This window comes from Rhinolophus sinicus, chromosome 12 (genome assembly GCF_057876585.1).
Source record: "Rhinolophus sinicus isolate RSI-liver-muscle chromosome 12, RSI-T2T, whole genome shotgun sequence".
Taxonomy (NCBI): Eukaryota; Metazoa; Chordata; class Mammalia; order Chiroptera; family Rhinolophidae; genus Rhinolophus; species Rhinolophus sinicus.
In genome coordinates this window covers 48,217,274-48,244,433 of record NC_142512.1, presented here as the reverse complement: position 1 = coordinate 48,244,433, position 27,160 = coordinate 48,217,274, and the positions used below count along the sequence as shown (strand labels likewise).

At 34.6% G+C, this 27,160-nt stretch overlaps 1 protein-coding gene across 4 annotated transcripts in view; it reads left to right on the top strand.

The window, feature by feature from the left end:
* The window catches only part of ABCA10 (ATP binding cassette subfamily A member 10), a 49,254-nt gene that overhangs the window by 5,216 nt on the left and 16,878 nt on the right, over positions 1 to 27,160 (top strand). For all 4 annotated transcript variants that reach the window (XM_019732834.3, XM_074319574.2, XM_074319573.2 and 1 more), the window contains exons 4-22: positions 220 to 384; positions 729 to 832; positions 3,288 to 3,514; positions 7,139 to 7,280; positions 7,502 to 7,687; positions 8,637 to 8,784; positions 14,227 to 14,395; positions 14,924 to 14,982; positions 16,029 to 16,139; positions 16,871 to 17,046; positions 17,251 to 17,370; positions 17,608 to 17,746; positions 19,083 to 19,173; positions 19,993 to 20,132; positions 20,809 to 20,928; positions 21,971 to 22,169; positions 23,832 to 23,998; positions 24,737 to 24,870; positions 26,491 to 26,628. In XM_019732834.3, the coding sequence (XP_019588393.3) occupies positions 220 to 384; positions 729 to 832; positions 3,288 to 3,514; positions 7,139 to 7,280; positions 7,502 to 7,687; positions 8,637 to 8,784; positions 14,227 to 14,395; positions 14,924 to 14,982; positions 16,029 to 16,139; positions 16,871 to 17,046; positions 17,251 to 17,370; positions 17,608 to 17,746; positions 19,083 to 19,173; positions 19,993 to 20,132; positions 20,809 to 20,928; positions 21,971 to 22,169; positions 23,832 to 23,998; positions 24,737 to 24,870; positions 26,491 to 26,628 (2,735 nt within the window). The remainder of the gene's footprint in view (positions 1 to 219; positions 385 to 728; positions 833 to 3,287; positions 3,515 to 7,138; positions 7,281 to 7,501; positions 7,688 to 8,636; positions 8,785 to 14,226; positions 14,396 to 14,923; positions 14,983 to 16,028; positions 16,140 to 16,870; positions 17,047 to 17,250; positions 17,371 to 17,607; positions 17,747 to 19,082; positions 19,174 to 19,992; positions 20,133 to 20,808; positions 20,929 to 21,970; positions 22,170 to 23,831; positions 23,999 to 24,736; positions 24,871 to 26,490; positions 26,629 to 27,160) is intronic.

The following is a 27,160-nucleotide window of genomic DNA, read 5'->3' as shown; positions in this document are numbered from 1 at the left end:
AAAATACTACAATTTGGTTTTTAAAAAACATTATTATCATTCACATCTTTTCACGTATTTACATTGAACTTAAGACAGTAGAAAGGACTTCAGCCCCTAACTTAGAGGCATCTTTTTACGGATAGTTTGCAACACCAATAAATTTATGGACAAGCTAAATAATTGCAAACTCGTTTTGTAATAAATTTATGTGATTATTTATGTTTTTCATTATGGCAGGAAGGACAATCATTGGGACTCCTGATGAAGAAACCATGGATACAGTACTGCTAGCAAACCACTCTGACGTGGTGGGAATTGTGTTTAATGATACTTTCTCATATAGTCTGAAGTTTAGTGAGGAATCTAGATACATAATTGTAAAAGAACTCTTTCAATACTCAGGTAAATATATAAGAATTGATTCTGATCGTTTTTGCTACTTCATCAGATCCCCAGTTGGGAATGCCTGTTAGAAAAATAAATAAAATCACAAAAAGAAGTAATGTACTTTTATTCCTGAACTTTGTCAGTCTTTACTATAGGATGAGCCTCCTTATTTTGGCAACCATTCAGTAATATTCTTCCTTCTTCCAGTTTTGCAAAGCACTTTAAAAGTGCTCTGAGATTGTGTAATCGTGGGTTCTGAGCAGACATGTAGATATTTTACTTTAGAGCCAAAGTTAAGCTTTTAATTCCATTAATTGATTTCATTGCATGATGATGGGTATGTTTTTTTTTCCTTAAAGAACACTGTAGGACTCTGGAAGATGAACATTTTTGTGTCTTGACAAAATACTGGCAAAAAGGGTTTGTGGCTTTTCAAACTGCAATTAATGCTGCGATCATAGAAGTAAGTGCCTAACTTCAGAGATCTGTTTTCAATCTTCTGTAATTTCCCCCCGTCTCCCAGTCTCTACCTCATCTTCCACCTTGCCCCTACACTCTTAGGAGATAATCCTTTGTCTCACCTTCTCAGAGAAAATAGAAGCTGTCAGATGGGGGTATCCCCCAACTTCCCAACACAATCCCTATAAAACTGTGGACCTACTTAACTCACTACACCCATCCTTTCCCTTCTGCCTCATCCTTAATATCTGTCCTCAATTCATAGGCTGGATCCCATCCCTTCCAACATGACCGGGAAATCTGCACAATGGATTTTTCCTTTTGTTTTCTCCTTCAGCTTCCCCCTTTCAACTAGATTCTTGTCTTCAGGATTTAAAGTTATTAATTTCTTCCCGAATCATCAAGACCTTCCCTCATCCACGTTTCCTCCTCAAATATTTCAGCTCCCTCCCCTTAACAGCTAAGCTTCTTGAATGGGTTGTCTTCACTTGGGCCCAACTCAACACAACATAATTTCTGTCTCCACCACACCACCAGTAACAGCTGTGGTCAGTATCAACTTCCATGTCAATTAACAACTGACCTTTGCATTCCTTATCTTACTTGATCTTTTCACTATACAGCATTCACCTGGTTTTTCTTCACTTTTCTAGCCATTTCTTCCGGGTCTTCTTGCCTACTTACCCAACTTTATACTCCTGCTTCTTGAAATCTGTAGGTCCACAAGGTTCTATCCTACACATCTTTCTCTAGCCTATGTACTTTCTCTAGACAATGTCGTTCATTTCCATAACTTTAATTACAATTTAATGCTGATAACTCTAAGAAACTTATTTCAACTTGTAGACTGGCAAAGATTTTCTGTAAACGGCTAGATAGTGAATATTTTAGGCTCTGGGGACCAAACTGTCTTCATTGCAACTATGCAGTCAACTCTGCAGTTGTACCATGAAAGAAGCCAGTAGACAAATGAGTGTGGCTGTGTCCCGATAAAACTATTACAAAAACAGGTGGTGGGCCAGATTTGATCTGTGGACCGTAGTTCGCTGACCTCTGCTCTACTGCTATGTACCTGATGGTTTACTGGGTATCTCTATTTTAATTTCTCATAAGCAATTCAAACTAGTATGTTTGTGGGTGTTTTGCTCTAACTGTGACTGAGTTAAATGAATGCTAAAGCCACCCACCTGGTGAACCAAATAGAAACTGGGGAATCATCAGAGATCATTTTCTCTACCTTACCCATTGCACCCAATCTCTTATTTGGCCCTGTTAATTCTAAGCTCAAATTTATGTACTTCTCTTCAACACTGCCACCAGCACTAGTCATTATTGTCTGTAGCCTGAACTACGGCAGTAGTTTATTTCTCCAGTCTCGTCTTCTCTCTCTCTCTCTCTCTCTATCTGTCTAGCTACCCTGTTTCCCCGAAAATAAGACCTAGCCGGACAATCAGCTCTCATGCATCTTTTGGAGCAAAAATTAATATAAGACCCAGTCTTATTTTACTATAAGACCAGGTATAATATAATATAATATAATATATAATATATAATATATAATATATAATATATAATATATAAATATAATACTGGGTATAATATAATACCGAGTAATAATATAATATAATATAATATAATATAATATAATATAATATAATATAATATAATATAATATAATATAATATAATATAATATAATATAATATAATATAATATAATATAATATCAGGTCTTATATTAATTTTTGCTCCAAAAGACGCATGAGAGTTGATTGTCCGGCTAGCTCTTATTTTCGGGGAAACACGGTTATCTATCTATCTATCTCTCTCTCTCTCTCTCTCTCTCTCTCTCTCTCATCTGTATTTCTATCTCTATTTTTTGCTGCAGGGACCTCTTTTTTGTGCCTCCAATATACTATGCTCCTTTTTCCTTTGTGCATGCCGTCTCTTCATCCTCAACTCTCCCCACATAATCTTTGTTTAAGTAAGATCACAGCCTTCAGCTGTTGATGCTGATGTCATTTCTGTGGGGAAGCCTTCCTTGTTTTTGCTCCTCTCTCAGTCTCTACTTCTCCTTTCATGCAATTGCTCAATTATAATTAAGCAGCTGATTGCGCACGAGTTGTTTGATGTCTCTCCTTCCTTCTCCATCTGCACCACAAAGCATAAAACTGTTAAAGTGAGAAGTGTGTGTTTGGATTGCACCTCTCTCTCCATCACCTCTCACAGTATATTGTGCCTGGTAGACCCCCCCAGGAATTTCTCACATGACTCCTAATTAATGTCAATTAATTCCAAAGGTCATCAAGATCATCGTGATGGAATTAATAGTTTACCATATTTTAAAATAATGGAAATACATAAATACTGAAAATTAAAAGAAACAAAGGTATATAGTGTTCTAATATATTTTTCTAATATAGTTAACATCATAAATTTTTTTGTTAACATCCCAATTTAGGTCACAACAAATCATTCTGTGATGGAGGAGCTGACATCAGTTATTGGAATAAATATGAGGACACTACGTTTCATTTCTAATGAAAAGAATGTAAATGAATGGGTTATTTTTATTTGTATTATTTCTTTCTCCCCTTTTATATACTTTGCATCATTAAATGTTACAAAAGAAAGAAAAAAATTTAAGAAACTAATGATGGTGATGGGTCTCCGAGAGTCAGCATTCTGGTAAGTTGACTTGTGTCTCACACATTAATAAATAGAGAAACTCATTAGATTATAAGAGAAATTATAAGAAAATGAAATTAGTGATAAGGGGCTAGTTTCCCCTTGATAGAAAAAGCTGTTGGCGAAATGCGCCGACAAATGCATATAGAAATGCCGACAAAGGTATTGTCGTGTTTTTGAGGTAAGCATTACATTTGGATCCAACCTTCTAAGTGCCCCAAACTGAGGTACAACACAGCAGAAAGTTCTGCTGATATAGCACTGTCCGAGGTAGCAGGGTTTGCATTGGCTAGAGGTTTTTAAAAATTAGTTAATATTGCATCAGTTATTGGGGAGAATGTTCTGTAAATATGCTCTTTACTCCTCTTTCTCTTCAAAGTCAATGAAGAGAGATTTTAAAAATGAAATAATGTGCATAAAAAGTATGGCTTTGACAATTTAACTTCCAAGAGAACCCTATTACCAGATGTAGGCATCCCAGGGATTGAGGTGAAACTGATGTATTTCTTATAAAGTCCCCACAGTTCTTGTATATTTTACCCTTTTCCATTTTATTCCTGATCAGGCACAAATTTTGCTATAATCTACTTAACCCAAATAAGGCTCAAGAATGCAGAATTCTTAAAGAATATCGAGAGTAATTTCTTACATAAAACATTGTGAATAGATCATGAAAATTACTTATAGTAATCCCTTTCTAATTGCACATTTATTTAATATGAAATTCTAGTCATTTCAGTTCTATGAACCAGAATTATCCTTATAATTGAGAGAATTTAATTTAAATATATATGGACTAAGATTAGCTCCTATTGAGGCTAATTTTTTTTAAGAGGGTGGACTAGGAAAAAAAAAAGAGATATAACAAATGATTAAAACCAGAATTTTTTGCTTGTTTTTTTTCCCTTTGTTTTCAAGATAATTGTTTCCCTAACATACTCCATAGATGACTAGCTCTTTAAATACCATTATAAACTCGTGGATCTTAACGTGTCTACTAGGTTTCAATCCACAATCCACTGTAATTATTGTTCTTACTGAAACTCAGATTGCCCCATCTTTGACTAAAGGAACCCACTTCAGGTTGGTTTCTGATTCCTTTTGTCAAGAGTCTAAGTGGGTTATGATTATTAATATTATTGTTATTTTGGATAGGTTCCTTGCTATTTTGTATAACAAGATGCTCTTGTTTCTTTTAATTGGAAAAAGTATTTCAAAACCATTATATGCTAGAAATATTCTTTGCTATTGGATTGGTCATTGTTTCTACCTTTTTCAGCAGATATAGAATAATGATATATAGTCTACATTTTATGTATATAATAACATACACACATTAAAGATAAATCTCTTATGTGTTTATACTGATACTTACAATTCAAATATAGTACTATAGGGCTTTTATTTCATCTCTCCCATAGTATAACCATATCTCCTTTCTTACGCACTGAGAATTCTCATTCTCTAGGAGAGATACAGAGAATGTTAGAATTAGAATATCCCTAATTATTCATTTCTTTTATCCAGAAATACACACACAACAGTATAACAATACTAATAATATTATTTCAATATAATAACTGAAAGTAGTTAAAATACTTTTTTTCTTATGCTTTCCCCAATCCCCCCAATTTTTAATAGTTGTACTGTTCCTACACTGACAGAGTACATACCATTCTTTCTCCTTTTTAAACTTAGTTCTACAAGTAACTACAATTTTTTTAATTAAACATTTTTATTTTGAATAGTTTTATACTTAGTTATAAGAAATAATTGGAGAGCTCCCATGTTTATCCAGTTCCCCCGAATGATAACATGGTCAAAAACTGTTGTACGCTTTCACACCACAGTACTGACAATAACACAGTGAAGATACCGAACAGTTAGTTCTATCACCACATTCAACGCTCTTCCCTGTCCCCCATCCCTAACCCCTGGTAACCACTAATCTGCTCACCATTTTTGTAATTCTGACGTTTCAGAAATGCTATATAAATGCATTCATTTATATAGCGTTTTGGGGGTTGGTTTTTTCCACTCAGCACAATTCCCTGGCACTTCATTCAAGTTGTTGCATCTCTCAGCAATTTGCTCCTTTTTATTGCTGAGTACTATTCCATGATATGGATTCACCTCAGTTTGTTTAATCCTTCCTTCTCTGAAGGAGAGATAAGTTGTTTGTAGTTTTTAGGTATTATAAATAAAGCTGCTATGAACATTCATGTCTAGGTATTTATAGGAACATAAGTCTTTATTTCTCTGAGATAAATGCCCAGTGGTGTGATTGCTGGACTGTATGGTGGTTTAGTTTTATAAGAAACTGCCCAACTGTTTTCCAGAGTGGGCATATCATTTTATATTCCTACCAGCAATGTATAAGTGACGAAAGCATGGATTATAGAAAATAATTGTATTTGACTTGGTTTATGCGTTTATACTTGCATTGGAATTTACGTATGTCTGATGCTCTTATTAATTCATTGAGCATAAAAGTTGTACATTTTTTTCTCATTTCCTTTCTTCTTAACTAATCTTAATATGCCATGCTCTCCTTACCTCAACCTATGGCCAGCTCTTTCAGGCAATATATTTAATTATTGGGAGTCGATATTTTTCATAGGTGAAAGGTGAATTCAGTTGCTTATCTTCAAAAATCAACTGATTAAGATTGTTAGGTATTTGAATTTGTAAAAGATTTTTAAAATTTCAAATTAAGTAACGAAAGCATGAGAGAGTTAGGAAAACTATGATCACTTAAGTTTACTCTTAGTAAAACGCTATGTACTTGTGGTAGTAGTAACTTACATTTGTGTACTACATTAGAGTGTATAAAAGGCTTTCAAGTGCATTATCTGTACAAAGTTTTCACACATAATCTGAAAGCCCTATGTAAGTCCAGAGGGTACTTGGCAGTTTGTTAGTGTTCTCATGAAATGTCACATTTTAAACGTGAGAGTCCTTTTCCTGTTTAAAACATATATTTACATCTATTTCCACAGATTTTCTAAAACAACCATGTTTTGAGTGCTATGCATATCTATAATCCCAACACCTTTCACTTTTAGTTTTGTATTTGTTAGCATCATTGCTATATTCTGATTCTTAAAAACAATATATTGAATGGCTAATGGCAATAGCCATATAAGGATAAAAAATGAAGTGAGCTTTACTTAAAGAGATTTCAGTTAAACATTCAGAACAATCGTGTACCTTAAGGAAGCTTAGGGAATTTAGAGGTGACAGTATTATTTTTCCATTGACATTTATATAGTCCCTTGACTGAAAGATAAGAGTATATGTAATATTAATTTTAAAATGCATTGTACATTTGGAAAGATAATTGTAATAATTGCTAAGCTAAAGTCTTCATGTGTATTATCTCAGTTAATCCTTTGAACAACCATGAGATAGCCACCATGGTGAACCCCATTTTACAGATGAGGGTGAGAAAGGATCACTTGACCACGATCATAGAGCTAAAATGTGCATAACCACAATTTTATAGTAAACTTGACCCTAGTAAGTTTGGTGTCAGAACTTACAGTCTTCACCATTTTGCATATTGTCTCTCCAAACGTTTGTGTGTATGTGATATTTTGAATTAACACCTTGTTTCTACCATAGGCTCTCCTGGGGATTGATATGTGCTGGCTACATCTTTATGATGTCAATTTTTATGGCTCTGATAATAACATCTACCCAAGTTGTAATAAATACTGGCTTCATGGTGATATTCACACTCTTTATCCTATATGGCCTATCTTTGGTGAGTTGACAAAACATGTATGTGTCTTTTAATCTGTTTCAGGTTTCAAATATATGAGCAAATAATGTTTCTTCAGGATATTGATATGGTATAGTCAGTAATTTTGTATCCTGGATTCCATATGCTTTGAGAAAGGTTTTGACAATGTGAGAAATTGATGAATATTGCTATTTATGATTCTCAAAGGAAATACCAATTGTAACTCCTCTTTTTTCTCTCAGATAGCATTTGCTTTCCTCCTGAGCGTGTTGATAAAGAAATCTGTCCTTACCGGTGTGGTGGGGTTTCTCTTCACTGTATTCTGGGGATGTCTGGGATACAGTACCTTGTTTAGGCAACTCCCTTCATCTTTGGAATGGGTTTTAGGTCTTTTCAGCCCTTTTGCCTTCACTACTGGAATGACCCAGGTAAGAACACAATTATTTCATGATTTTATTTACAAGATTTTCAAAATTTTGAAGATTTTAGTGCTTCATGAAACTTAATGACCAATCACTCTGTAGTTGAAGAAATTCTACTGTTAAAAAGCTGAATAAACAAAATTCTTATCAAAGTAATAAAGCAGATAAATCAGTTGTGAAATCTTAGAAATTTTAAAGAAGAAAAATAATTGCCCATCATCTGACCACTCAAAAATACCTGGTTTATGATCCCATTTAAAGAGGCAGTAAAAGGTGGAGTTTGCAAGTAATGAGTGGGACCGGAAGGCATGAATTGGTCTCAGCTCTGCCATATCCCAGCTGGGTGACCTTGAGCAAGTCACTTGACTTATGTGGCCTCACTTCTTTCATCTACAGAATGGGGATGTCAGTAGAACTCACCTGATGGGGGTAATTGTGAAGACTGTGTTATTATATATGAATGCATAAAGCTAGAATTGTGCCTGATACATGCTATGTTAGCTATTATCTTTATTAGCTTTCTATTTTCTATTTATTTAAAAATAATTTCTTCATGTCTTTAATACTTATTTCATATATTAATGTTTCTGCCATATCTTATACTTAGCATTTTTATATTTCCTATAAATGGCCTCCCATTTCACTGCCTATTCTGTTTCTTTTCCCAGAATATTATTTTTGGTTGTTTGTCCACTTCTCCAAATTCCCTTCTTTAAAACATCTGTGATAATCAATTAGTTAGATGTCTATTCTTCAATTGTGTTACTTTCTCATTTAGCATTTCCCACTTTTATGACAATTTTATTTGTATAGAGCAACACTATGACTAAAACTTCACTGTGCATTTTTGGAGAAAGGCATATTAAAATATGAATTATATTTGTTTAGGTAGCACTGTTTTTGAAAACTTTAGTTCTATAGGTTCATCCAGTTTTTATTTTGTTTTAAATCTCAGATTACACACCTGGAATATTACTTGAATGGTGTTATTTTTCCTGATCCCTCTGGAGAGTCATACATAATGATAGTTACTTTCTTCATTTTGGTACTTGATACTCTTCTCTATTTGATATTAACATTATATTTTGAGCGAGTTCTGCCTGGTAAGTACTAGTGTGGTTAAAGTTGAATTTAAAGCAATTCTGTTTCTTAGGTAATGTCTTAATATTTGTAATTTAAGAAGGATTTCCGATTACTGAGGAGTGGAGGACATTTCAGATCAGTAGAATTCCCTCATTTTCATCTCACTCTTTAATGGTCTGAATGGAATTATTTTGTAAAAACATTTTAATTAAAAATAATTTATATTTATTTTGGATTTTATATTTTATAAAGGTAGGGTGTGTGTGTATGAGTGTGTGTGTGTGTGTGTGTGTGTGTGTGTGTGTGTGTGTGTGTTTTAGCTGAGGAGAGGGAAGGAAACACCTAAAGCAGCTATTGGATAATGTTTTTTAGTGCTTGAATTCAACTCACTCACATAGTTCATTAAATAGTTCTTGCTAATATTTGGCTCTAGTAAACTTGTTCTTCTGAATCTCAGGAATATGAAGAACGAAACACAATGTAAAGTTAATGGATGACCTCTTCTTTTCTCCCTTTTTTGTGGGAAGATTAGCCTAACAAAAATGTTTTATATAGTGTTTTAAAAATTAATAAACTCTACAAATGACTTTAAATAATTATAATAAAATTCCTATGTAGTATACACAGATAATCCTAGGAACTAGTATACTTACATTTTATTTTGTCTTAAAATCCACAAATTTTACTCATACATAATTCCTTTTTACATGTCAGAATCTGAATATTTCCATCCTTTTTAAACCCTATTTATTGTGGTATTTTCCTTTATCTGTTTTCTAATTCAGGCATTCTATTTAAAAAAATATTCATAATTTTCCTCTAGATTTTGTTTCATGTATTTTACCTCTACATGGTAGAGGTAAATAGTAATTATACTATTATTTAGGTTTTTATCTCTATTCCTTTTATTGGTTCCGTTAATATAGTTTTAAATAAGTAATTTCTTTTGCATTTAGCAAATTTCCTTCAAAATTATTTTGTAAAATTATTCTTGTGAATGAATGATTTTTCAAAATTAAATGAAATTTCTTCTTTTAGTAGCATATAATGTATGTAACCCATATAAAACCAAGTTAATACGTGTCCTTGCCTTGGCACAGGTCACAAAGAATCAGCATTCTAGTGTCTGAATAATTGAAAAAATTTACTCTTCTGTCATTTCTCAAACTCTGCATTTCATTTCTGCAAAATGAAAATTAAATTCCTAGATCTTATCTTCTGAGGGTATTCACTCTCTCATTCACATACATGGCAATGGTCTTAAACACTTTCTTTTCTCTAAACCCTTAAAAGTGTCCCCCAACTGAACTGGGGCTAGACTCTTGGCCATTTTCTCATCGTCTTCCTCCTTTTGAAGTTTCTTTTTTTCTCTTTTACCCAACATTTATTACTCTTTGCAGTGTAAATCAAATCAACTTGTTTTTAGCCTCTAGGCCCAGAACTCTCGTATGAAATATCAGAATTCTTTCTAGTGAGTAGAGGGAATCATGAGCTTTTTAATACTCCAAAGTCAGTTTTTCCCTGTAACAACTCTGTGCCATGTGACATTTTTCCTTTCCTAAATTTTTGGTTTTCTACGTTAAGAATACTTTTTTCTCCAACACTTTCCTCTACAATTTAATTTGTATTGTAATAGGCACATTTCCAATTTCTTTTAAGTCTTCCACTCATTCATAATTTGCTTGTTTTTCTTCTCCAAATACTTTCCCTACCTACAGAAAGGCACAATAACTAATATTTAAATCTGAGAAAATGGAATTCAAATTTTTTCTTTCAGTTCCTGTGTGTGCATACAATCATACAATTTTACCAATCAATACCATGTTTCCCCAAAAATAAGACCTAGCCGGACAATCTAATGCATCTTTTGGAGCAAAAATTAATATAAGACCCGATCTTATTTTACTATAAGACCGGGACTAATTATAATATAATATAATATAATATAATATAATATAATATAATATAATATATAATATATAAACTGGGTCTTATTTTACTATAAGACCAGGTATAATATAACATAATATAATACTGGGTCTTATATTAATTTTTGCTCCAAAAGATGCATTAGAGCTGATTGTCCAGCTAGGTCTTGTTTTCGGGGAAACACGGTATTTAGTTCAGCATTTCGTACAGAGCTCACATCTCAGAGAATCTGAAATAGTGGTCTGGAGAGGTAATGTGTTTGGCCCAAGAACACAGCAGAATCTGGACTAAAATTTTGAATAAAGCTAACCTAATGCTCTTTTTTCTTTTTCTTTTTTACATAGAATTAAATATTTATTGCTCATTTCCTGTCTTTTGTCTCTAGAATGTAAGTCTCCATGAGGGAGGAGATGTTTGCTTTTTACTATTACACTGATAGCTTCAAGCCATCTAGGAGAGTGTTTGGCATAAATTCCGGGTGAATTAAATAAATGCATATACTTGTCCTCCTTTTTAAACTTTCAGGATAAACAATGTATGTTTTCCATCTAGAGACTACCTGATACATAGAGGCTCTCAATAGACATTTTCTGAAGGACTGCAAGAATGAACTCGTTATTTTCTCTCGTAACCAGCTCCTCCTCCTCCTGCTCTTTCCTGCCTTCGCCCACCTCCCCTTCCTTCTTTCAGATCCCTAAATTCAATCTCACTTCCCTTTACTTAGGTACAATATGTATTCTTTACTTGGGTACAATACGTATTCTGTAATCCAAAGTTTTACCAACATCTTTCAGATCAACATTTTTAGAGCAGGTTATATATAAATGCTTTTACATTTATAACTCTTTTTCAGAAACAGAACAAACCAAGAATTTCCCACGAAGTGGATACTAATGAGATAGCAGTTTTCATCAGCCTATTTAGCATATAACTGCTCGTTGAAGTCAGTGTGGGTCCACAGTCTGCATCTTCAAAGCTTTCATAGGTAGCTGTTGAAATGCTTATGGAAATTGGTATTTATTAATAAATGTAGTGTAAGAAGTGTAATAAGAGAAGATGTCACAGGTTCTGTGATAGGGTAAGTCCCTGAGTTGGTGAATCAGAAAAAGCTTGGAACTTCAGCTGTGTTTAAAAGATAAGTTTACCTGGTAGACAAGAGTGCAAAAAAGGTTTTTCAGTCAACATGAACAGCACGTATGCTCAGCAGTGGGAAACAGCATAGCATAGGGGAAATTAAAAGTTGTTAGGTAGTGCTGGTGCATAGTTGGTTGTGAGACATTGTTCTACCTTGTTAACCAGCTAGCAAGGGTTACAAGGGGAGATTTTTGTCCAAGTACACAGGCCTGTGCACAGCTACACCCAGGGCCATACAGCATGCAACGATCCTGATAGTCTGAGGCTCACCTCCAGTTAAGTCCTTCTGTAGGTGCCTCGTCACATGCTAGGTCACAGGCAGCATTTGGAATTCTACCTTCTAGAGCAGTTCACGTATCATCCTTGACACAGTTTTTACTTGTTTTTGTTGAAATGGGAAAAATAATGTGAAATTTGTTAATTATTTAATATGATGTCTTTGGTGAGATTATAGCCTTTCTATAAATACATTTACATAGTGAAAAATATCTTTTTTTTTGCAATGATGGTCATAGCAGATAGTAGGTTTGTTTTTTGTTTTTAACTATCCTGAATTAACACAATATATTTATTTTAAACTATATTTATCCAAGAAATCCAAGAGCCTTAGAGTCACTCGTTCAGGAAATAGAGAAAGATTGAAATAGATTTATGTAGGACCTTCCACTGATGTGATTTGTGTTTTAAGAATATTACTCTGGTAGCTGTGTAAAGGATGGGCTCAAAGCATGTGGACACTGTTACAATTATGTTAGAGAGAGAGGGACCAAATGAAGGTGTCAGGGTAATATAGTGGGGAGGACAGATTCAAGAGATACTTATGTGAGAGAAATGATTTGATTTGGTGCTTAATTATATATGAAAGAAATGAGAAATGGTGGGTGAAGATAAGGGTTGCCCTTGTTTCTGGCTTTAGTTACTGAGGAAAAGCAAATGCCACTTAACCCAAATAAGAAATAACTTCAGTAGCAGCAAAACAGAAGTATGAAAAATTCCTGCAATCTTGGATGTATTCTAAAAAATGCTATAATTTCTATGAATAGGATGAACTTCTTAATTTTTCCCCCTTTAAAAATTTTTCCTTTGCTTTTTCACGGTATAATTTCCCTTTCTGGCTAGGTCAGCTCTAGATGTTTTTACCCGTTTTCATCTTTGATCATTTCTGCTTTCCCACATTACCTCTCTAAAACCACAACACACCATTCTTTTAATTTCTCTTTTTAAGGACACTTGATTTCCAGTTATACCTTTCCTATTTGTTCCCATATATTTTTCTACATGTCTTTTGTTCTCATACTTCTAGAAGTTGCTTATTGTCATATCTCTTCCTCTTCAACAACTCTTTTGGAATGGCATTTTTCACTTGTTTATCCCCTTTATTAGGGTTCAGTAACAGCTTACTTAAAACAGTGTCATTTCAATTTATCCTATAGTCTCTGTAAAAGCTATTAAATTTCGTCCTCATCTCATTAGTAAATTCATGTTTTGTGAATATATCTTTAAAATACCATTCATTTTATTTTATTTGATTCTTTAGATCCACACCTGAACTTTCTATTCTCCTTTCTTTCCATTAAATTATAAGTCCAAACAAACAAATTTGAATTGATTATACATACAACAAATTCTGCCTTGGAATGATATGAACTATCTCTTGAAAAAATCCTTGTATAACTTCATGAGGTCATAAAAAGTTAAAGGATTATTGGTGTATCTGGTTGAAAAAAAATTTACATAAAATATAACGGACATGGCAGAAACAGTTTGATTTGTGTTTCTTTCATTTGCTTATGGGATTTAAAATTTTCCTGTGTTTCTCACTTAGATGTCTTAATTTTAATTCTCCTCCTTTTCACACCTTTTTTCCTAGATGCCAACAGTTATTCAGCCTGAAGTCTACCTTTCTGTAATTAATAACTTAGTTTTTCTACTTTTGTTTTATTCTTAGGGCTTTGAAAAAGGCTGACTGTTGATTTATAGTGACTCACATATTCCTTACTTTCAATATTCATTTTTTTCTGGGTTATCAAAATATTTCTTCATATACTATTGCAGAACTCAGCATACATAATTTTTCTTGTTAAGCATCCAAATGTCTGGAAATCCCGAGAGTGAGGAAATTCGTGATGTTTGATATGATTTCCTAGAGCTAAACTTTATCTTCTTTGATAAGCTCTTTTATTTTTATGAAGCAGAGATAAAAATTTATCGAAGGCCAAACACTGTCTTCACTTCAATATCCTTGTAACCTGTAATACTTCACTTTTAATGTTATAAACGTAAATTCCCAACATAATAACTTAAATTCAAAGTTGATATCAAGCCACACTAGGACGGAAGTCATTCTTTACTGATGTGGTATGATTGATTCAATATTTAATTATGTCTTGATTGATTAGATGGAGATGGCCACAGGCTTTCACCATTATTTTTCCTAAAGTCTTCATTCTGGTCCCAACATCAAAATACTCATCATGAAGACTTTGAGGATGAACTAAATACCGAGCATTCCTCGGATGACTCTTTTGAACCAGTGTCTCCAGAGTTCCACGGAAGAGAAGCCATAAGGTACTTATCAAATTATGTGACTCTGTACACTGAGAGGCAACAGCTTAAGAAAGGAAGCTGCAACAGGGCCAGCGACAGGTCAGATGTTGTTATAGATGATGTGTTTTTGAAAGCTCCTTTCTTTCAGGTTGTCCTCTGCCATCATCCTACGTTTTCCTCATTCATTTCTGGAAACAGAACGATTGAATAATAACTGGAGAGGGGAGCAGGACTGAGGGAAAGCCTCTCTCCGTTCCTTCCTCTCACGCTCCTTTTCTTCTTTCAATTGTAGCTTTCCCTTCATTTGCTAACTTAGAGAAATGACTGGAATATATGAAATGTCAAGGTTGATAAGAGTATAAGCAGGTCTGTGCAAATCTCTTCTGGGGGTGGTGTGGGCTTTCACTGCTGCCCTCCTTGGATCTCATAAAGGCGTGACACCCTACTTTGTGAAGCTTAGGTTCAATCACACACTGGAGTATTGGCAGTTAACATAATCTCTGCTGTTAGAAAATGTATTTACCTCACAGTTGCTTAATCTTCTTTCAGAATCAGAAATGTTAAAAAAGAATATAATGGAAAGCATGAAAAAATAGGAGCGTTGCGAGGTAAAGGAAAAATTTCATTGTTTTGATGATGTTTTTAATTAAAAATTTTTTTTTTGTTTTCTGAAAATACAAAAGTCATAGGGGAAAATTAGAGAATGACTATAGATGAAAAGAAAAAAAAGCATACCTCTGTTACGGATAGTCACCTATAATATATTATATTTTTCTATGTATGTATGTATAAAATATTTTTTAAAAATAGGATTTTACTGTTTCTGCTGGTTTATAATCTTTCTGAATTTGTCAAACTGAGTTTGGAGTATCACTGGAATTGTTTTTACTTTCATAGAACTTTTCATTATCTGTTTGGGGTTGTGGTTTGCCTTCTTGTTTATTCTCTGACAATATAGTTCCATGTTTTCTTTCTTTGAGAATCTCTTAAAATGTCTGAGGTGCTAATAGAACTCTTTGTTGTTTTCCAGTGGAGTTAGTCAAATGTTAAAGAAAAGATTATCAGTTTCTAAGCACACACATATAAAAATGCCTGTGACATGTCCTGGATCCCAACAGGCCTCTCTAGAGACCACACCCACCCTTTTGTGACAACAGAACAATGACCAGTGGTGGGGGGGGGGACTTTACCCCCCTCCTTAACTCACTCTCCTTAACCCATCCTCCCTCTCTCCTAATGGAATAAACTCATCTTGGCCTCTGTACCTAGTATTTCTGTCTCCAGCTCTGCGAGGAGATTATTTCTTAAATCACACTGCTTTCTTTTGCCCAGCAAGCAAATATTCTGTTACTCTCTGTTAATCCCTGTAGCTTTTGCTCAATTATTTAATATTAAATATACATATTTTTTGACATTCGAAGGATTTGGGGCTGGAAGGAGGGTAGAAATTTACATTCCCAGTCTTGATCCAATTTCTCCAGATAACTTGATGCTTTGTTTTCATGAATAGACTCAAATATATAGTTTTATAGAGGACATAGTAGAATACCAAGAAAACAAAATGTTGAGTTACATTTTACTCTTCCAAGTTTTTGAAAGTCAGTTTAATCTGAATATAGTCCAAAGTTTGATGTTCACATTTTATTCTAAACAGGCATATTTCTTGACATATATGAAGGACAAATCACTGCAATACTTGGACATAGTGGAGCTGGCAAATCAACACTGCTAAACATTCTTAGTGGGTTGTCTGTTTCCACGGAAGGTAAGAAAATAATTTTGCAAAGCTGGTTGGCTGATAAAGCAGGTTCTTCAATCTGATTATGTAGAAGAAAACTGTTTCTCTAAAGCAGGCGTTTTACACAACTGAGTAATTTAGAGCAGGAAATATATATTTTATATTTCTATAAATTCATGAGAAGGCTTGTATTTCATTCCACTATTATTGGTCATTCCATGTATACTTTTGCTGTGGACACTGGTATTTATGTTAAGAATAATCAACATGGATGGATCTTGAGAGTATAATGCTAACTAAGCAAAATAAGTCAGACAGAAAAAGCAGAGAACCATGTGATTTCACTGATATGTGGTATATAAACCAAAAACAACAAAAGAACAAGACAAACAAATGAGAAATAAAAACTCATAAACACAGACAATAGTTTAGTGGTTACCAGAGAGTAAGGGGGGTGGGGGGTGGGAGATGAGGGTAAGGGGGATCAAATATATGGTGATGGAAGGAGAACTGACTCTGGGTGGTGAACACAAAATGGGATTTATAGATGATGTAATACAGAATTGTACACCTGAAATCTATGTAATTTTACTAACAATTGTCAATCCAATAAATAAAATTAAAAAAGAATAATCTGAATTTCTAAATGTATTAATTATGTAGTTATAAAGTGTGAAGATTCTTCAGCGAATATCCCATATTATCACTGCATACAGTTACTATCCTGTTGTTAAATATTCTAAAATTTCTATTTATAGGATCAGCCACTATTTATAATACCACACTCTCTGAAATAACTAACATGGAGGAAATCAGAAAGAACATTGGATTTTGTCCACAAATCAATATTCAATTTGAATTTCTTACTGTGAGAGACAACCTCAGGCTATTTGCTAAAATAAAAGGGATTCAGCCAAAAGAAGTGGAAAAAGAGGTAGGTGAAGATATTAGAATTGATGGCTTTGCAAATAATTTACTTAATTTGTTCCCAACTGTATTTTTGTTTAACTGTTACTTTACTCTTTCATAAGTAAAGCTTAATCAATGAAGTCCTAGAATAAATTTCTTCAAATTTGTTAGGGAGTTAAGACTGCTCAAAGTAAAACGTTTTGTATTAATGTAGGTTTTTTTTTGATAGGTGAAAAGAGTTATAATGGAATTAGACTTACAAAACATTCAAGATGTCATTGCTAAAAAATTAAGTGATGGACAGAAGAGAAAACTAACATTTGGGATTGCCATTTTAGGAGATCCTCAGGTGAGAGAAAAAATTGTTTTTTGAGATTAATTTGGATTAAAGGATATAAAACTTTATTAAAGTCCAAACTCTCATTACCAAACGTGAGAGAATTTGTAGTAAAGGACCAGGCAAGCCCACTAGAGATATGGGGGAGGATTGTGTTTGAATCTAGAAGTCATATTGGTTTCCATGCTACTTTCTGAAGATCCTTTCTGAAGAAGTGGAAGATGTTTTCATATAGTTCCTTCTCTATAGGTTTTGCTACTGGATGAACCAACTGCTGGATTGGATCCTTTTTCAAGGCACCAAGTTTGGAACCTCCTGAGGGAGCGTAAAACAAACCACGTGATCCTTTTTAGTACCCATTTCATAGATGAGGCTGACATCTTGGCTGGTGAGTCTTGGTCTCTTTATTCTAATTAGTTATTTAAGGTTTTAACATAAGAGATGAACTCTATGATCTGTTTTTAGTATATGTGCTGTCGAAACGAGCACTATGATCTGTTTTTAAAAGAAGAGACTCTTGTTTGCAATCCCTTTGAGTGACTGTATTTTAGGGATGTACTTTGCCTCAGAGGAATTCTGATCTCCCAATGAGTTCTGAGAGCCACGTTTTGCGTGTCTTCTAGTCTGTAACTTTTTTGACTGTCTACATTAATCACAAGTATATATTTTTTTGAATTTTACCTTTCATGTATAGTTTTTTTGTTGGATAGAAAAAAACTTTTAGCTGGGAGAAAAATCTTTTTTAAATTTACCACCATTTGTTGCCTTTTTAGGATCATCTTTGTTCACTGAGTGAGGTGTTGGGTGTGCAGATGCAAGATTAGAGAATTAGAGATAGAACAAATGTTTTTTCCTAGAAAATAGTGGCAGGTAGGGGAGGCTATCAGTAAACCTGTGTGAAGGAAGAATCTGGGGAAAATTAAATCAGAAAGGGACTCAGTGGAAAGAAGAGAAATTTTTACTGTCTGATGTGCAATATAACACTATTCTAAGTTTTCTCCATGAAATGTAAGGTAATATATACTCTACCTCTTGTGTCAGCTATCTCCTGCCTCAGAAATGCTGTGTAATAAATCATCCCCAGACTCAGTGCCTTAAATCCATAAGCATTGCTTTAGTGCATGAGTTGGAGAGTTGGCAGTTTAGGGTGGTTCACCTAGAGAGAGTTCCAGGTATTTGACTGGGTTCGCTTATACATCAGGTGGTTGAGTAGCTGCTGGCTAGGGTGCTTTAGGTGACTCAGCCCTACTCTAGGTGTATTTTGTTTTCCCAGACATTCTCATGGCAGTGACTGAGGTTCAAGGGAGCAAATCCCAGTGCATACGCCCATTTCAAACCTTTGTTTGCCAGTGTCCACTAGCATTCCATTGGCCAAAGCAATTCACATGGTGGAGGTTATTATCAAGGGGTGGAGCAGGTCACTTTGCCCATGGTGAGAGAACACTGCAGAGTTACATAGCAAAGTACGTGGACAAAGGAGAGTTGAGAATTGAGCCATCCTTGCAGTATTTTATGCCACTGGATCAGCTGTGAGGGATGCAGTGAATTTCTGAGTTCTGCCCCAAGGTAGGCATGGGAGTGAGAATTAATCCTGCACACAGGAGCTCAATTATATCATGATTGCATTCATACTGAAAAATTCATTCAGTGTTTTGGTCTCCAGAGTGAAGAATAAACCATATAAGGAATTCACTTAATTCACTCTTTCTTTGTTTTCTCCTCAGATAGGAAAGTGTTTCTGTCTAATGGGAAGTTGAAATGTGCAGGATCATCTCTGTTTCTGAAGCGAAAATGGGGTCTTGGATATCATTTAAGGTAATGTATTCTGGGAGTAGCTGTTTTTAATATGAGTGTGTCAGTAAGAAGGATGACATTTCATGTAATCCTTTAGAGATATTTAAAAAGTCAACTTAATATTTGGTGGAAATTGATTTACAATGAACAGTACAAAATATCTCCATCACTAACATTTTCCTTATTGGTTATCTCTTGGTTTTAAGCATGTAAATTTCTAACAAGTATACGTATCTTTCAATATAATGTGTTTTGGCCAGTATTTATATAGGAAAAATTTATGTTCCCAAAAAGAAGTTGATCATTTTTAACAAACCTGTATGCTCTAAAAGTCTGAAATTGTATTCTAAATATGCTTCGCATGTCAGAATCCACTTCAATGTCAGAATACCACATGAGATGTTTTAGAAAGCATGACAAATGAGTTGTTGGCATTAAGAGAGGCCATTTGATGCATAGAAAGCAAGTGCTTATTAAAAATCTTACTAATTTTTCAGTGATCCAGAAGCAATATTCCATGCACTTTACATCCAATCATGATTATATGTGCACGTGTGTGTGTGTGTCCTGAAATTTCAAATTGCTTTAATTACATTTTAGGAAGTTTGCTGGGGGTTTGAGGTTGACATGTACTGCACTTTATTTTTTCCCATTTAAAATAATGCAAAATAGGCTACCAATTAGCACTTTGCAGTGGAATATCTGATTTGTGGGAAGTGATTACTGAAGTTAGCAGGATATGCTTGAAATATACACAAATTATTTAATCAAAAGCTGTTTTTTCATGAGCAGTTGTGTTGGAGAAGAATTCAAAGGCTTATGCTTCTTTTGAAACATTAGTTTACACAGGAATGAAATGTGTAATCCAGAGAGAGTCACATCCCTCATTAGACAGCACATCCCTGATGCCAAGTTAAGAGCAGAAACTGAAGAAAAACTTGTGTATAGTTTGCCCTTGGAAAGAACAAACAGATTTTCAGGTAACTTACTGTGTGACCACATAGAATATAGCTACATTTCCAAGATTGTGCTGATTGTGTTTTCTACCAGTGAGGTTTAAAGCTTGTAGACATGAAAATATTTATTCATAAGTATGCTTCTTCCTCCTATTTCCACCATGATGGAGAGTGTTAACAGATACATGGTTTGAATGCAAGAAAAACCAAAATTTCCACAAGTGTATGTCACTAAGAAATCCATATTTGCTTAGCTTTAAATGAAGCTTTGAAATAATCTCTTTTCTGAAATAGCAGAAACTTAGCTTATGTTAGAGATACAGATTAAATAAGACCTTATTTTTGAAACACTTGTAAGCAATTTAATAGGGTCATTGCAAATTATAATTTAATTATACATGTAATATGCTCAGTATAGAAAAGTTAGAAACTATGGAGAAGAAAATATATAGTTCACCCATGCTTAATGAATTTTTAAACAGACACACAGATCCATCGTTATACAAACACACACTTGGTCTCAGTGATACAAGTAATTTTAAAGCTTACGATTTTAGATTTAGATTTATCTATTTAGATTTTATCTATTTATCTATTTAGATTTTAGATTTATCTATTCTGACTAATTTTTAGGAATTAATGTTTTAGTGTACTCATTACTAATTTTAATTGTATCACTTTATTACTATCTGCTTTTTAGATCTCTACAATGACCTTGATAAATGTTCTAACCAGGGCATAATGAATTATAGTGTTTCCATGACAACTCTGAATGAAGTATTTTTGAATCTAGAAGGCAAATCAGCAGTTGATGGACCAGGTATAAAAATGTGTGTCTAGCAGAAAATTAAGAAAAATGAAAAAGAAAATAACCATTATTAATTCATATTTGCAGATTTTTATGTGGGATTATGCCTAGAATGTGTATCACATATAAAATAAGACTGTCCATTTTTAAAAGCATAGTTATTTTATATCTACATAATCAGGCTTAGTGCTAGGGAAATTACTTTGTGACATCTGTCTGCCTCTCATGTTAGCGACAGCCCCATCCCTTTGCAATGGCCACTTGTCCTTTATCATCAGTTAGCTCTCTGCGAATGTCATGAATTCTGGCTTTGTCTCTTAATTGCCATTCCCTATAAAAATGTTCTCTTATTTAGCTAGTGAACTAATTCTAATTAATGTGTTAATAACAGACGATTAAATAAGATGGTATCTTCCCTTAGTTTACTTTCTAATAATGAGAAGAATTTATGAGCGTACTGTGTGCCAGCCATTGTACTCAGCTGTGGGATTATATTGTTCTTAGTTCCATAATAACTTCATGATGCAGGTGAGAAAAGTGAGGTTGAGAGAAGTCGAGCAATTAGCCAAGCCATGCAGCTATAATGTGTGGTGTATGTGGGATTTGAACAGGAGGTTTTCTGTGGACTTTCTGTCACTTAAACACCACAGTGTCTTGAAATGGTCACTGGGATGTCAGTCATCAACGATGAACCAATCCTGTGAAGGAGAGTCCAGATGACAGAGAAACTCAGCTTTTAGAAGTTCAACTATATAAATTTATCCCTGTGCTTTTGCATAAAACTCTCGCTGCAAAAACCCCTTGGTGAAGAGCTGCTGCTGTTGGTATGAAAGAATAAATATTTTCCAAGAGGCCTAAACCATGCTCAAAAATCAATTTGCTCATTAAATTGGATCCATTACATTTGAAGGAAAGATTTTGAATATAAGACTTAAAGATATCAGTAGCTTAACTTGTTAGAAGTGTTGTTACAAATATTCTAATATAATTTTCAGAATTTCTAAAGAGAAAGTAAATAACATAGCTTATTATAATGGTTTGTTACATGGTTTAGATTTGGGCATTCAGAAACAGGAGAAAATTGATGTGACAAGAGATACTGGAATTGAGTCCGAAATGCAGCAGGCTCTTTGTTCTCTTCCTGAATTGAAAATGGTTGTCAGTAATGGAACTCTCTGGAGACGGCAGGTCTGTGCAATGGCAAGGCTTCGCTTCTTAAAGTTAAGGCGCGAAAGGAACATCCCTTTGTCCTTGTAAGTATCAGACTACTATAAATCTCTTTAGTCAATATATGCAAAAAAGGTTCACATATGAAAAAAAGAAGTCTATTAATTTAATCATTTAATATTTTTTTGAGCGCTTATGGTACAGTAGTGAACACAACTGACAAGGCCTTTAGATTTACTATCTGTAGAGGAGAAAAATACCAATTAAATAATCACCCATTAGATATGTTAATCCTTCATTATATTGCAAATCTTTATTGAAACCTGTTATGTGCTAAGCATTGTTCTAGGTACTTTGGTTATGTTAGTGAGCATAAAAACGTCACAGATCCATTCCCCTGTGGTAGTACCTTCTGGCTAGGGGGAAAAGACAAAAAATAATAAATATAAAAACAGAATTATATAGTTGGTTATACAAAACAGCATAGAGTTAGAGGATGGAGAGAGCTGGTGGGATTTGGGTTCATCACAGATTTGGGTTCATCACAGGATTTGGGTGGTCAGTGCTGGCCTCACTGAAATGATCACATTTGAGCCAACATTGGAAAACATGAAGAGATGAAGAAGTAAGGGGAGAAGAACAGTTCAGAGCAGAAATCATCTGTTGTTTTGCCAAATCTTCCTACTTGGCAAAAAAGAAGTCATTAAGGTTTTATGAAGAGAAGGTCCAAAAGTAGACAACTGTTTTGAGGTGCTTGCTCGTGGAGGGAAGTAGAAAGATAGAAGAGTAGCTGAAGGGAGATTGAAGTCAGGAGGAAATTTCTTTTTTTTTTTTAACGAATGGGAAATATTAGAACACGTTTCAGTGATGATGGGAATAAGACAGTAGAGTGAAAATCATTGAAGTTGTGCTAACTGAGAAAGATGTCAGGGAGGGTGACAAGGGACTGGATCCAGTTTGGAAAGGACTGGCGTTTGACAGGAGCGAAGATATCATCGATTACAATGGAAGGAAAGAATGAGAGGAGGGTTGGAATCTGTAGATATTTTTTCTTTTGGTGGTAGTAACACCAGGGGGAGTTTCTAGCTGATGACTATTTTTTTTTCCTCTGCGAAATGTGAGGTCGAGAGTGAGGGAGAAGGAGGCAGAGCCTGAGGTCTGATGAGAAAGTAGTCATTGCAAACTATAAGTGGATTCACAAACTTATTAGAGAAACAGAAAGGTTGCTTGGAAGTGTTTCACTTGTAGTTTGAGTCAGTGCAATGAGTTATAGCATCTGAAAGTAGTGTATTATATATTGCATCTAGCTTCATGAAAATTAAAATGTATGTATTTTAACAGCTGATGATATTTAAAATTTTACTTGAAATTGTGTACATTGCAAGCTTGAGGTCACAGTGTGAAATAGGGCCTCTTTCGCTTTAAAATGACCTACGCAGGCTGTTTGAGGCTCCTGATATGTCGTAAAACCTCTTCCCATGTTGTCCTTTCCAACCAGCAAGCCCACAGAGGAACCCCCTGGAGCTTACCTTCTCTCTCGATTTTCTGTTACTCTCGGACACCTTGCACTATGATAGGAATTTTGCAAAACTTTGAGCCCATTTTCAGATTAATCTCACATTCAGTTTCATTATATGTAATCATGTGTTGTATGTTGAATTTCCATAGGTTACCATTTATATGGCATGCTTGTGACTTAAATCTGAAGGAAAATATTTTAGACTCATGTTTTAATTTTCTTTTTTTAGGTTACTGATACTTGGAATTGCTTGTGTCCCTGTTATTTTTCAGTATATAATACATATAATATTTTTTCAAACTTATCGTTGGGAGCTTCCATCCAGTATGTATTTCCTTTCTCTGAAACAACTCCCACAAACTCCTCTTAGCAGTCTGTTGATCATCAATAATACAGGTGAGAAATAGGCCTGACTCTTAGTCTTATTTTTTTTTAATCATCAAAGACCTTTAGAAAGCACAAACCTGAAAGACAAAAAGACCTGCATTAAAACAGCTTGAAACAACTTGAAGGGAAATGGAGAAAAAGTATATGTCCAGTTTTCCTTATTTTCAAAGTAAGGAAACTGATAGGCTCGTTTTCAAATTTAAAAATAATGGACATAATGGAAAATATCAAGTTTACTTAACTTCATAAAGATATTTTGAATGGGTCACTAGTACTGTAAACATCATTGCAAGGTAGCGAGAGTTAGGTTACATAATGAGTAGGACTGATTTGTGTCACGAGAACAAGCCTAGGTCATGAGGTATGTATTTTGTAAGTACTATTTTATAATTACAAACGTTACAGGGTTTGGGAAAAGTTTACAAGTCACTTATATAAAGTTTTATTTCTGTGACAATTGCAAATATAACTCTCAGGCATTAACTCTTTTTACTTTATGAGATTTACAAGATAAATTAACATTTTCTGAAAAGAGTCCCTTACACTGAAGATGGTAGACTGGATTCTGATGTCCCAGCATCAGAATGAATTTCATTATATTCTTTAAGAGTGAGGGTCTTTATCATGTTATTTTGTGTATTCCTTAACATGAGAGGAAACCATTCTTATTTTAAAGCTTTGATGTTGATTTTTGTTGTTGTTGTTGCTATTTGCTTTTATGTTGTCTTCTTTCATTGACTACATTAGGATCAAATATTGAAGACCTTGTACACTCACTGAAGTGTCAGGATATAGCTTTGGAAATAGATGACTTTAGAAATAGAAATGGCACTGATGATCCTTCCTACAATGGCGCTATCATAGTGTCTGGCGACCGGAAGGTACGTTTGCCTTCGTGTACTGTTCTATCATGAATGAGTTTTTGCCACATTCCAATACTTTAGAAATAAAGAAAAGCAACTCAACCATTCTATATCAGCATAAGTTAAAATGCCACATTGGTCCTTTTTTGAGTAAGGCATGAAATTCTAATCCTTTAAAGGGCACATTTACATCTTCAGTAATTTCTTAAGGGGGTCATTTTTTATTAGTAATTTTGTTTGTTATAAAAGCAACACATGTGGGCCAGCCCGGTGGCTCAGTTGGTTGGAACACTGTCCTCCTAATGCCACTGAGGTCCTAACGCCACTGAGGTCGCTGGTTCGATTCCCACATGGGCCAGTGAGCTGTGCCCTCTACAGCTAAGACTATGAACAACAGCTCTCCCTGGAGCTGGGCTGCCTGAGCAGCCAGAGGTTGGTGTGGGCTGCTGTGTGCTACCGTGTGCTACCGTGTGCTGCCAGGAGTGGCCAGTGGCCAGCATGAGTGGCCGGCAGCCGGTGAGAGCTGCCGTGAGCTGCTGTGAACGGCCCATCGGTGACTAACTGCCTCAGCTGGGGGGAGTGCCAGGCTCATAATACCAGCATGGGCCAGGGAGCTGTGTCCTACACAACTAGACTGAGAAACAATGGCTTGAACCGGAGTTGGGGAGGTGGGCGGAGGAGGCGGAAGAAAGGGGAAAAACATAAAAAAATAAAAGTAACACATGTTTTGTGACAACTGGATGGACCTTGAGGCATTATGTTAAATGAACTAAACCAGACAGAGAAGACTAATACTGCATGGTATGACTTATATAAGGAATCAGAAAATACAAAAATAAAACTCATAGAAACAGAGTAGAAAAGTGGTTGCCAGGGGGTGGGGGAAATAGGGAGAGGTTGGTAAAAAAGTACAAACTTTCAGCGATAAGATGAATAAGGTCTGAGGACCTAATGTACAATATGGTGACTGCAGTTGATAACATTTATTATATAACTGAAATTGGCTCAGAGAGCAGAACTTACATGTTCTCATATATAGACACATGTGAGGTGATGGATGTGTTAATGAATTAGGTGGGAGGAATCCTTTCACAGTGTATATAGATGTAGACTTTACATGTCTTTCAGTTTTATTTGTCAGTTATACCTCAATAAAGCTGGAAAAAGCAATGCATATTTAGTGGAGAAACTCAAGCATTACTAGTCTATAATATAGAAGGTAAAATTTTCTCCATAATTTCATTCCTTTATTTTCCCATGTAGTTTTGTTAATAGTTTGGTAAATGTCTTCTTCACTCTTTTTCCTTTATGAAAACACAATTCACTATCTATAGAATGATCTCATTTGAAAATATGTTTTTGAATTTGGAATTGAATTGGAGAAGTCCTGCAACTTTCTTTGTCACATAAAATCTAAATCTCTGACATCTTTCCATGTTAGTGAATGTTAATCTATTTCATTAACGGAGTAAGTCACTTGAATTACAAAACTAATGCATTCTTATGTCAATTCAAAAAGACAGAAGTGTCAAGGAAAAATTAATACTCGTAATATGTAAACTACGAGTATACAAAAATATATTTACTCTAAGAATTTAGAACTTACATTTGTGTGCTTTTTTTTTTTGCTTTTTTAAGGATTACAGATTTTCAGTTGCATGTAATACCAAGAGACTGAATTGTTTTCCTGTTCTAATGGGAATTGTTAGCAATGCTCTTCTTGGACTTTTTAACTGTACAGAGCTTATTAAGACGGCAAGGAGCGCATTTCCTTTGGTAAGTGAAATATTGACTTATGTGAGGCAATAAAGCAGAGGGATAAGGGGTGAGGGCTCTAGAGCCTACCACTCGAGTTGAATCCTGCTTTTGCTACTTATTAACAGGTTTCTTAGCCACTCTTTGCCTCACTGCCTCATCTATAAAATGAGAAATACAGTACTACCTGTGTGATTATCATGAGGATTAAGTGAGTTTTCTAAGTGCCTAGAACAGAGCCTGACATACACATTTTTCGTTCATTCTACAAATACTTCTTGAGTATTTGCCATGCCTTGGTATTTCTAGGTGCTGGGGATACAGCATAAACAGAACAGACAAAAATCCCACCCTGTGGGGTTTACGTTCTTGTAAGGGGGAGAGTAACCATTCAGTACATGTTTGCTGTTACTTATTCTGAAAGATCACGGATTTTTAAAGTAATTTTATGTTTAGTCTCATTAAATTTTTTAAATTAAAAATTTTAATGGAAAAAATTGAAGTAGATGATAAAATTCCTTACCTCTGTCAATTAATGTGCCTTACCATTTTC